A 12,560-nucleotide genomic window follows, 5' to 3' on the forward strand; every position below is an offset into this window, starting at 1 on the left:
CGCCACTGACTCAAAAGCCACATGCTCCTAGTGAGTCCTCTACCTCAGAAACAAGTTTCACAATTGCTATAAACAACAAATGGACCACAAGTTTCTCAGTCATGTTATTTTGATGTTTTCTTTCATGGAAATGTTTCTGACTCTGCATCAGCAACAACCTGCTTTCAATCAGGTCTGCATACACAAACATACACAAGTACTGTTAATGTTCTCCACATGTTTTCTGTGTCTCTTGAGTGAATTTTACAGGGATATGGGAACTTGTGTGATTGGAAATCCAGACTGAGACTTTGAAAGGAGATTCATGACGTCCTTGCTGTACAGTGTCTACAGATTGTGTGCTAACGCTCTCCCTCTGCTGTTGTCTTCATTTTGATACAACTCTTGGCATAAAGGCGTTCATCAGCACTCAAACCACAAGCAGAGAGGAGGTTTCGGTGTGGAAGCTCTTGCCACTTCATCCAGCGAAGACAAGACCACTACAGGTTTGAAAATATGGCAATAGGAAGTTATCTCACTGAACACACCTTTGCCTTTGACTACATTGTTGTGGAAAATCAAGTATTCTCAAAGCTCGAGCATTTAGCATTTGGCAAGTCTTTGCAGCTGCCATTTTGTTCAGGGATACAAACTGCGGGTTTAATCTGCTCATTTTGTTTATGTCAGACTTTGGTGTTACAGTCAGATGTTCCAAACATTATTACTTTATTATATGTCAATGCAATTTTAATAATGCAATTCAATCAAGTGTCTGCCTTAATGCAAATTAACAGTTATTCCTGTTTATTATTGGGCAAAATTTATCCATCTATTGCTAAATTTATGGTTATAAGGCAAAAACAAAGAGGAAAACCACTGACAAAAAAAAATGCAGATCAGGAGTCCAGACAGTTTTAGGTGCTCAACACTCAGTTACACAAACAGTATTCAGGGTTTTCAAACTTTTGATAATTGCACCAATAATGTGTCAAGTTTTCTTTTTTTAATTTACATATTATCATTACCAGGATATAAACCTTTTTATTGCAGAAGGTGGTGTGCTGTAGCAGCAGAAAACATTGCAAAAAGTTGACTTATGTAAATAGGATGAATGCAAAACTTCCTTAACTTCCTTATGTGGAATGTATTTGGTTGCAACATGATTAGGTCATTAATGATTAGACAGAAGGGGGTGAGTCCTCAACTACGCAGTCGTTTGGTTGGGGGTGGGGGTGGGGGGGTGGCAACATCAGGAAAATGGACGCTGCACGGCTAGACAGTCTGGTGAAGAAGGCAGGTTTAGTCGTTGGCTCAGAGCTGGACAGTCTGACATCAGTGGCCGAGTGATGGACACTGAGTAGACTCTTGTCCATCATGGACAACCCAAAACATCCACTGCACAGTACCATCTCCAGGCAGAGAAGCAGCTTCAGCCACAGACTGCTGTCAAAGACATGCTCGACTGCTCGACAGACTCGACCCCCACGCTATGCAGCTCTTTAACATCTCACATAGCGGTCGATAAAAGAGCCACAGACTTAGAACACATTCAACACACTTTAAGCTCAGATACTCTTGAGAGATCTATCTATCTATCTATCTATCTATCTAGTGTGGGTCTCTGCATAAAGCATGTGGAGGAGTAAAATAGTTTGGCAGCTCATTGCCCAACATCATGGAGAGGAAACGACAAGCTGTAAGTTGAAAAGTGTTTGTTTTGTTGTCTGATGCAAAAGATGTCTTTTTATTTTTTAGAAAATCTGCAGTTTGATCACATCTAAGGGAACCCAGCACTTTAAAGCAAACGTACCTGAGAGACAATGCCGAAATCTTCTCAACATCAATCCGCCTTTTCAGCACCTCCGTCACCTGACCTTTCTCTGGCCCCTGTTTCACCTTTTCTCTCCCAATCAAGTACACAGATTTAGGGGTCAGGATCAAGTCCCTCTTGATTCCCTAAACATGAGAGAACAACATTAACGCCTTTGTAAGTTGTTGATTGAAAGAAAAAAAGAGAAATAAACTGAAAAAAACAAACCTTGAATCGTCGATCATATTTTGTAACTTTGTCAGCAAAGTCAATTTTTTCTCTCTTGCCCAGAAACTGTCGTAGCTCAGGCCTGTCATCCATACCAAGGTAGTCGCCTACAAAGTTTCTGTTCAAGCTGTGCTGCCGTCTCTCTTTTCGGTTCAACAGCAGATCAGATGCTAAACAAACCCAGAGAAGGCAGGTGAGATGTGAGGACAGAGGAAGATGGACTCGAAAGCTCAAAGCGGTCTCCTAACTCACCTTCTTCTCTCATCTGAACATACTTCTTGCGGGCCACATACTTCCTCCAGGCTTTCTGGATGGTCCGCGCATAGCCATCAAATTTGCGCTCCCTGGTCTCTTCTAGCAGAAAGAGCTATGAGGAAAAAACAGTATCAGCACAGCATCCAGCAAGCACACCTCAGTGTACAGACACATCTAAACACAGTGAATGGAAGGAATAATATAAGTTTCCTTCCTTCTGTAAATTAGATGGTGTTACTATCTGACAAACAACACTTTTTATTTCACTGCAGAGTTTTTTATCACTTTGTTTAAACTAGTCTCTTTTGAAACAATAATTCAGCATTTGGTAAAGAAAATCTGCAGAACAAGAACCTGGAAACAATATACAAACAACAGCAGTTAAATGGTTGGAGGACCACATCTTCATGCTTTACAGTACAGTTAGTAACCCATTTGAGCTCTGCAAAAGCTTTGATCAAGTAATCCTCTTGTTTATGGTGCCTATTAAGATGTTATCATTACTAATGTGGGGCTGGTGATACGGCAATTCTGCAGAAATCTCTGATGCACAAATGAGGCTCCAGCACTAAAAAGAAAGAGGGGGGTGATGTATATATCCTATATATTTATATTGAGCCATTGAATGGTGCCATCATGGTGTAACCTGGTGTTACATTAGTGGGCAGTGATATAGCATCACCCTAAAGTTCTTGCTGTTTAATTATGTATTTCACTCCACATGAAGCCATCAGGAGGATGAATGGTCCAATTCCTGAAAATATTGATCTGTTAAATTACCCCCAAACATTTCTTGCTGCGTTGGTGTGTGTATGTATAGTGTATGAGCTGAGTTTATAAGTAAAACAAAACAAAAAAAAACAAAAACCAGTGCATGAATGGTTTGCCAAGACTGCTATGAAAAGCTTGGTAAATTACTCCTGAGAAAGTTCCCAGTCCCACAACTCTTCATTAATTATAATAATGATGGACCAATAAATAAGGGATCCATGTTTAATTTCATGCACCCCTCCTTTGAGAACCAGAGATCTATGTTGTTCTGTATAATCAATCCGGTCATCAGTACATTGTGTGCCAATGGACCACCAGACTTCTCACCAGTTTATGTCATTTCCCGATGGACCTCTTGGCACGCAATCACATTCTCTGCCCATTCCCTGCCAGACTAAACATCCCATCCACCGCTGCAACAGGCCTGGCATCAACAAAGTCGGCACAGGCCATAGTGTGACGGGAAACACCACAAGGAAGACAAACACACATCAGATCCTCCTCCACAAATGCTTCTGTAAGCTTAAAGATTCACTGAGTCACAGCCTTGAAGTGTGAAGTGTGGCATAATCACCAGGGACTCAGCACGCTTCTGTGGGACTAAACTTCTTAAAAAGCAAATCTAAGAGCAAAAAGCAGGTGGTGTTTTGGTTTAGATTACTCACTGACTACTGTAACTCCTCAAGTGGCAAAGTTAATCTGAGCCAAAAGGGAAACGCTTCAATTTACCCGTAAAAAATAAACACAACTGTCACTTAATTTAAAAAGCTCTGCAAAGACGTTTTTACACGGCTTCTTAAAAAAAAAAAAAAAGAAAGAAAAGAAAAACTAATTTTCAACACATTTTGCTACTGATTAGTTTTCTTGATACTCATGTCATTAAAAACTTTGTTTCAACATCCATCCTCGCAAAACTAATTACGCTCATAAATAAGAACCTGACAACAGACAACAAATGACAACTTGCTGGTGTTTAATCTGCCCCAACACATAAAGATGTCTGACAGAAAGCAAGCCACCAGGAAATCCATCATCACTTTAGTAGAGAAACTCCTCCAACATCTGGCCCGGCGTCAAACAAACTTCACTTATTAGATCCAACAGAAAAACACTTCAGTCATACAGTGAATTAGCTGGTGTCAGTGTCTTATCAGACACAGGCTTGTTTTGAGAAGCCTGGCAGCTCATTTCAGCAGTCTGCCATGTGTGATATTTGCGTTTCATTAACACACCTTCATGACTCGGACTCTTAGTCTAGCAGTGTGGGGGATGGCAGACTCCTGGCAGTGCACGGCTGCAATAAATAAGTAAAGGCATTCAGGATCAGCTGAATGGCCTGAATTAGGACTGAGATGTCTGTGTGTAAGCTTATAAACACACATCTGTGTGTGGGTGCACGCGCATGCTCATTTGCGCTTGATGTGTACAAATGCGAGAGCGCTGGCTTCACACAAATGACGCTTTCACCAGGATCATGAAGAAAAGCAGTTATGGTGGAAAAAGACAAGCTTTTATGATGTCCCCGAAAACTCTGCAACCACAGGCTGAGCTTATGTTTCAGTTTCACAGCAGAGTTGACTCAGTGCTGACGTGGTACAAGGGTCGGGTTCAGTCTCCTCCCCTAAGACAAGGGCTCAAACATGATTTGGGACATGAATGCCTTTTATGGTGTTAAGTGTAAAAATGGTGAGTTGAATTTTCCCCTCGCTAACAAAGAGGCCAGCAGACTTTCAGACAAGTGATCTGAGTTCTATATTTGTGCACGAAAGCAGGACAGTTTCTGCTTTGTTGCTCTTTTTCCTGGACAGCTTTACTTCAGACACCGTGTCACAGTATGAAGGGGAGATGGATGTGAAACACACCGACTCCGGAGCTTTAACGAAGATCTTGGTTCGGCCAAGTTGAAACTGATCCTGGTCCATGTTGACAGACCGTAAGAGATGAAGGACACCTTGCTTTTCATCTCCTCGCCACGTTGGCCAGGACTCTTTGGTCAGGATGGCATATCTGAGAAGCAGAAATTTTATTTACAAGCTCTAGCAATAAATCCATGAATGAAATAAATGTAGAATCTGTGAATTTTTGGGGAGACAACGGCAGAAAATCTTTATTTGAGGCCGATTCTTTATCATGACAGTAACCTCGCAGAATCACCAAAGCATGAAGACATAAAGGTGGGATACCTGTTGAGGAACTTTCGGAAGATTCTGCGGTAGGCGTAGCCAGCACGCCTTACCCTGATGTTTTCCTTCAGACCAAGATACTCCACCTGATGCTTCACTCTGGAGACAGAACAAAGATTGCCAGGATCAACATGACATGAACAATGCTGATGGAGTTCCTCTCATCGCATCCTCCGTTACTTCATGAGTCTTTCTTCCAGCCTAATATTTCTGTGAGTCTGTGTGTGTGTGTGTCAGCTTTCAGAAATCTTTTCACAGCACATGGCGCTCCCACTCCACTGGCGGAAGAGATAATTACAGATCATTGTATGCAAATAGTTGCTTTTACTGATTTTTTTCCTCAAACAAAGACCTTGAGAACTGCTCGGTACACTCAGACTTCCTGAGAAAACAGCAGTTCCGCGGCTCATTAATGAGCGAAACTCAACAGGAAGGTCAAGTGCTCTGAACAAAACAACATCGCTGTTTTTGAACATGTAGCTCCAAAGTCTGTTGACAGGTGGGAAAAAAAGCATATGAGTGGGAAACTGATTAATAAGCACAATGAAGTCTTTAACGTATCACGTTTCCAGACAGACAGACATCATCAAACCTCCACACAAACAAAAAGAATAAAAGGAAGAGACATAGATTTTAGAATTTGATGGAAAATATTAGCTCATTTTTTATTGGCGGTAGCAGCGTTTAAAAAAAGTTGGAACAGGCGCAAACATGACAGGAAAATTGTTGGAACAAATCCAAAACAACTGCAGGAACATGGTTTAGCACCTGTTTATGTTAACAAGGAACAAGTCAAAAACATGACTATGTTTAACAGGAGCCGTTAGGCAGAGCCTCTTAAATACAGAGATGGACTGGGGTTCACTAATCTGTGACAAGCTGCATCTAAAAATTGCTGAAAGATTTCAGAGAAATGCCTTTAAAAAACAGCAAGATTCTCAGCTGGAAATCACTGCATGGACTCAAAAAACACTTCTAGAAATCTAGAAATTCGGAAAATTTAAAAAAAAAAAAACTTTCTGTGGTCAGAAGAATCAAAATATGAAATTATTTTAGGAAACCATGGATGCTCTGTCCTGTGGAGTAAATAGGAGAGGGACCATCCAGCTTGTTATCAGACAGCAGTTTAAAGGCTTGCATTTCTGAAGGCATGGGGTTATATCAGTGCCAAAACTGTGGACAGTTTACACATTTGTAAAGGCTTCATCAATGTTCAAAAGTACATGGAGAGGGAGATATACTACCACCCAGACAATGTCTCTTTCAGGGAAGACCTTGCATATTTTAGCATCATGACAGCAGGACTTCACAGCAGAAGAATCTGGGTGCTGAACTGCTCTGCCTGTAGTCCACACCTTTCACCAGAAGGAAACATATGATGTATCATGAAAGGAAAATCAAGAACTGATGGTCCAGGACTCTTGAGCAGATGAAATCCTGCATTAGACAAAAATGGGACAACATTCCTCTCCTAAAACTCCAGCAACTGGTCTCCTAATTTCCCAGATGTTAACAGATAGTTGTTAAAAAGAGGGGATAACACAATGGTAAACATCATCCTGTTCCAACTGAGATACGTTTCTTTCATCAAATTCAAAATGAGCTTATATTTTCCATATGGTTTTAGGAAATTTTCCAATTGTTCCCTTCTGCTCTTGTGTGATTTATGCTTGAAAGCTTGTGAGCAACCAGCAAGTGTGAAACCCTACAATAAAAAATTTAGTAAAAAAAATAATGCCGGTTATAATGGCAAGGACAGGCCTTCACTAGATTTGAAAATTCATAAAGAAACCTGCGAGGTCTTAATACTATTTTCTATCCCCACCATTGATCATTACTATTACTTGACCATTTCCTGGTCAAGCTCAGGGAAGATTTGCTTCATCATATTTTCTTCTCTTTTTATACTACTTGTCTCTCTTGTGTCAGATGCCCCCCCCATAATAATTCTGGGCTCCTCAGTCTGGGAACCACTGGTATAATGAACAATACTTTCTTACTTGCACTCCATATTTTGATTTAACCAACAACAAGGACATAACTTGTGTTTGAGTCTTGTGTGAGGGTTGTCAGTGAATGAGTCACTTACCGCCCCTCCTCCCAGTCTTTGGACTTCTTGGTCTCATTTGGTTTGATGCAGCGGATGTAGTGCGGAGTGCATTTCATCAGTGTGCTCACTAAATCATTTGCTTGTTTCTAAAGGCAGGAACCAGAGCAGACACCGAGGGAAGGGAGAGAGATGATGGTGAGAAAGGCAATGATGACAAAGTCAAAGTTATGAAAGCCAAAAAATGCTGCTTGAGCAGATTTACTTTTTGACAGGGAACGCTGAAGGAAACTTCACTAAACAACAACAAACAAACATCTAAACCATTTATCAAATGTCTTCTCTCACAGGGACCCTGATAAGGAAAAGATACATCCATACATGCAAGAAAGATACTGAACAAACCTTTATTTTGCTGCCTGCAGTAGTGGGTCGACCCTTCTTCTCAGCATTGAGGTTTTCAGGAAACAGTGCTCTGATGAAGGGACTAAGAGAGGGCAAAGGTGAGGAATTAGGACTGACAAACACATGTCAGAGTAATTCAGACCTAAAAATAAAGCATCTTCCCTCTGCATCAAGGGTACAATGACTGAGTAGAATCACTTCTTAAAATTTCCATAATCTGATGGAAAGGTTGGAAATGGGGGACAATAAAAAAAAAAAAAAAAAAAAAAGAGGGATGAGTGTGTGTGTGTCTAGAAACAACAGAAGCAAAGATCCACAAGGACAGACACTCGCATCCAGATTTCTGTCTGTATTTTTATCAAACTTATTGAGAAGGCATTCAATACTTTACCAGTTTATTTGTAAAACACCAGGACTTTTGTAATTCATTTGCAACTAAAGCTGCCATGGAAAAGTCTTACGCCACAGCACTAGTTGCTGAATGCAAACGTCCTATACTTTCACACTCTCAGTCATTTTTTTGGGAAAACACACTGGCTATTTGAAAGAATAAATAAATAACTGCAGATGAGCAGATTATTTTTCAGGGAGGCAGCTGCACACCACATCAGACTTCTCATCCAGATGAGATAGAGGTGGCAGTGACCAGGAGGTACCTGGTTTGATGGCCTTCCAGCCGACTGTCTCACTTTCCTGGCAGAAAACTGATGACACTCATGCAGTGAATCCAGTCATCTCAGACACTCAGTGAGTGAGAGTTAACAACCCTGATTATGTCTTTAATCACTGCAAATTCCCACCGATACAAAATATAACAGTGAGTGTTTGCAGATTTTGAGGAAACTTGGAGGAAAAGTTAACAAACTGGTCTGCTGGTGGAGCTCATTCACATATTCATATTCATAGATGCTGAATGATGGAGCAGAAAGTTTCTATGCCATTTAACATCATATGTTACAATATTATGTAATATATTGACTGGGAACTGCTGAAAAGAAACCAATATGTCTATGTGGTTTTAGAGGATCATTATCATCTCCACAGCAGCCAGATGTCTTACAGGTGGATAGAATGTAGCAAATATCTGTGAAGTTTCCATGTAGGCAAGTTTCTTGGATCTGAGGACAAACACGCCTAATATCAAACAACTTGCAAAAGACAGCAGGTAATATTCAGCTTTGTTTGATTTAAATTGCCATATATATAAGAAGAAAACATGATACAATAAGAAAGGAGGGAGGGTGTGTTTAAATTTAAATATACCACAACATGTATCTCTTTCTTCGTTTGCTTAGTTTAAAAAGGTTCCTATTCAAAAGCAACTTTAGGTAGGGCAACATAAAGCACATACGTGTATAACACACATGCTCTGTATGTTTGGAACATTTTAATCTGCTTAAAGAAAACCTCTTATTGATAAGTGTATGATATCATAGTGTTTAAATGTCAGTATTTTTTCAATTCTACCTTTTCTAACCTTTTCTCACTGAGATTTGCAGATTGTGCAAATTGATACTCCCCAGCTGAGAACACTGCTCACCCTTTTTTATCAGTAATCATAGCTGCTACTGGAGGGAATGAAGGCACGTCATTCTCTTATTTCTGTCATTTGTGTATCTTTTATCTCTGTGCACATATGTGTTTGTGCGTCTTTGTCACATGTTAATTGCTATTTGATCAATAAGAAATGCTTTCTAGCGTGTGTCTTAGTGGTACTTGTGGATAACTTCCTTTCATACCTCATCAAATATGTACACAAAGGAAGCCTGTGAAGGGTGGGGGCCCTGGGGGTTTTACACAGACAATACAGGCTGCGAGAACAGATGGTCACTTTAACAAAGAAAAAGCAAATGAAACAAAAGCTCAGGGTGACCTGACTCTACAAGGCGGAGTCCCCAAGAAATCTGAACTTGGACGGACAGACTGGATGGATCGCAAAAGCCGCATAATGGGGCAGAAACCAGATGGGATTGAGGGCAGAGGGTACAACGTCATCCAGCCCTGCATGCTTCCACTGCATCCCTGCCTTCCAGATGCATTGGAGCATCTGCAGCTTGCATTTAGATGGGTTCAATTACAACCATATGCAGAACAATAGACGACTCCCCTCCAAGTGCGTACCATGGAAATCCTCGCCACATGCCAATGCACTGTGCAGTTTGGGACAACTTACATCTCGCTGCTCTGCATCAACTCAATGAGGTCAGTAAAAAGGACATCTCTGTTCCTCTCACAGAAACCCTCGGCATCATAGGAAACCTGGAGAAGACAAACGCAGGATTTTTTTCACCATTAAAAACCTCAAGCAAAATGAAAGATGACACCTGTGTGAAAAGAAAAACTGGCGCTGGTATTTTGACCTAAATTATTGGCTAGAATTTTCAAGGGAAAAGAAATGAAGGGTTTGAGGCTTTTGAACTCCCTTATAAAACAAGTAGTAGTCTAAAAGTGTATGTTTTTCCTGCTATACTGTAGGCTGAGACAGGAGGAATGTTTAGAGCGCTGTCATGGGAGCCCCTCAAGCCCTTTATGGCACGGCTCATTAAGCCTGCGGCATGTGTGCCAGGCTGAGGCCATCACACATCTGGAGAATGACACGGGACAACCTCAGCCAAAAAGATCTACACTAATACAAAAACCCATGCTGAAAACTGCAACACCTGAATGAACCATGAGTGATAAAAATGGAAAGTGATTCAAATCATAAAACAAAGAGGAGAGAAAGGAGGTGCAGCAGAGAGGGGGATCAGTTTCAAAATAAAAATCTTGAAAGGATTAAGACGATGCAGACTCCAGAAGTGAAGCACCAGCTGCTTTACTGGTATTTACGACAGATCACACAAGTCCAGATGAACAGCTCCCTTAACAAAACCAATGAAAACATCCATGTCTACCAGTTACTGTTCAGCTGCATACTTCAGACTGTATGCCCGACCTGATCCCACAGCAAAGTGAAATAAATACTGGAGCAATGTCATAATTCTTTAGTAATCTGAGTGTATTTATTCAAAGAAGAAGATGCTAGTTGTGAGAACAGCTCGATCAAACTGTCCAAGAAACTCTCAGCAAACTCAGGCTGACCTTGCCAGCATAGTGATGGATGATGAAGCCCTGGTTCCAGCTGTTGAAGTGATCGTGTGTGTTGATCTGGACTCTGAGCTTCTGCAGCATAGTCTGGTCGGCTCCCTCGCCGACTGCATGCATGGTGGCACACACGTCATCCAGGATGCTCATGATACCGGGAGGACTCTGAAATTACAGGGAAAAACTTTTAATGCCAATAAAAAAAAAAAAAAAGGTATTTTCACAATAACTATGCCACGTGTGTGAGAAATAAAAGTATAAAACAAACTGTCAGTTTAAGAAAAACGATCTATCAAGCAGAAAAAATAATAATAGCTCAGCATTAACGCTGCCATGTTGAATGTATTACTTTGCATGGACTGAAAAGCTGCCAAGTGTAATTAATGTATTTTTTAATCTTTTTGTTCCTTTGGTTTTGACAATTTTGTGGAAATTCATTTTTTGTCTTTTTCCAATGTTTAAAAAAATCAGTGGGACTGGATTTGGACAGCCTCCTTTAACTTGACTCTGACACTCAGCGTTGTTTAGCTCCATCAGAGGCTTCACAGTGCCTTCTCAGACTCAAAGAAAGGAGTTAACAGCACACAAGTTAACTTGTGACTGGATTAGGCTAAGAGCTGAACTGTCAGGCACTGATCCCCCAGCTCCTCTCTGATAGAGGCTTGTTTTAAAGCCCTTGTTGAGGATTTTATAGATTAGGCTTCTCAGTAGGACTAATAAATCAAATTAAGGGGGCATGTCGGCACATTTAAGGATATTGAGCTGCAAGCCGTAACAACGGAGGAGAAACTTGGCAGGAAGTTTTGCAACAGTTACAAAATAAAAATAATAAATTTCTATAATAAAACATCTGACAGTCGTCTTTATCCTGGGTTGTATTTTCAGCCTCTTTGTTCTGAGAAACTTCTTTTTTTTTTTTAAACAATTGAACAGATTTCAGATCAGCTGGATGGATAGGCTTTTTGGAAAGCTTGTTTTCTCTTTTTACATTCAGATCACAAAATCACCTGAATTTGTGTTTTCTATGTTGATAAGGCAGCTTTTTTTTTTTTTTTCCTTTTACTGATGTAAATTCTAACTTTAGAAGTGCACTATTCATCCTAAGTGCATAAAATGTGATAAGTTTTCTTAAACAACTCCAAAATAGTTCAGTCAGGAAGCTTTCACTTTTGCATGACTGAAAGTATTCTTCTACTTATAGTCTACTCATGTTTGTAGGATTGTCTGCTTGGTGTTTGTATTTGTGTTTGAATATTCAGAAACAGATTGTCTACAAAAAAAGAAACATTGTGCACTGCTGGTGTGAGTGTTAACCTCTGCTGTCTAATCTGCCTAATACTTTATTGTAGATTTACTTTGCTCTCGATGAGATCGCAAACAATCTTGTTGTTGAAGTACTCTATGGGAGTCCACTTGATGCCCTCTTGCACATACTCCTCCTATGAGACATGAAAAGATTCAGAAGTTGAATTTACCACAGAATAATTTTTTTACAGTAAAAAAAAAGAATAAATAAAAAGAATATCACCTGCTCTGCCTTTAGAGTCAGCTCAATGAATATCTGCTGGAGTTTCTCATTCACAAAGTTGATGCAAAACTGTTCAAATCCATTTTTCTAAAGAAGACAACACAGTTAGTAAAATCTGTACAGTCCAAGTGGGCTTTATCTGCAGCACAGTACGGATATCCTCTGAGCTCAATGGGCTCTGTGTAGAGCAGGAGCTGGACACAGGCTACCTGGTATCAAAAGGAAGACCACATTGTCCATTTCAAAGCACAGACAATGGACCTGCTGCTT

General features: G+C 40.4%; 1 protein-coding gene across 1 annotated transcript in view; it reads right to left on the minus strand.

The window, feature by feature from the left end:
* The window catches only part of myo1ea (myosin IEa), a 54,370-nt gene that overhangs the window by 5,458 nt on the left and 36,352 nt on the right, over nucleotides 1-12,560 (minus strand). Inside the window, exons 12-22 of the mRNA XM_079244737.1 lie at nucleotides 12,291-12,377; nucleotides 12,118-12,201; nucleotides 10,760-10,927; nucleotides 9,852-9,937; nucleotides 7,679-7,760; nucleotides 7,316-7,422; nucleotides 5,227-5,325; nucleotides 4,906-5,050; nucleotides 2,270-2,384; nucleotides 2,018-2,187; nucleotides 1,790-1,935 (exon numbers count right to left, since the gene is read on the minus strand). Of these exons, the coding sequence (XP_079100863.1) occupies nucleotides 1,790-1,935; nucleotides 2,018-2,187; nucleotides 2,270-2,384; nucleotides 4,906-5,050; nucleotides 5,227-5,325; nucleotides 7,316-7,422; nucleotides 7,679-7,760; nucleotides 9,852-9,937; nucleotides 10,760-10,927; nucleotides 12,118-12,201; nucleotides 12,291-12,377 (1,289 nt within the window). The remainder of the gene's footprint in view (nucleotides 1-1,789; nucleotides 1,936-2,017; nucleotides 2,188-2,269; nucleotides 2,385-4,905; nucleotides 5,051-5,226; nucleotides 5,326-7,315; nucleotides 7,423-7,678; nucleotides 7,761-9,851; nucleotides 9,938-10,759; nucleotides 10,928-12,117; nucleotides 12,202-12,290; nucleotides 12,378-12,560) is intronic.

Source organism: Telmatherina bonti (assembly GCF_933228915.1).
Source record: "Telmatherina bonti genome assembly, chromosome: 1".
Classification (NCBI taxonomy): Eukaryota; Metazoa; Chordata; class Actinopteri; order Atheriniformes; family Telmatherinidae; genus Telmatherina; species Telmatherina bonti.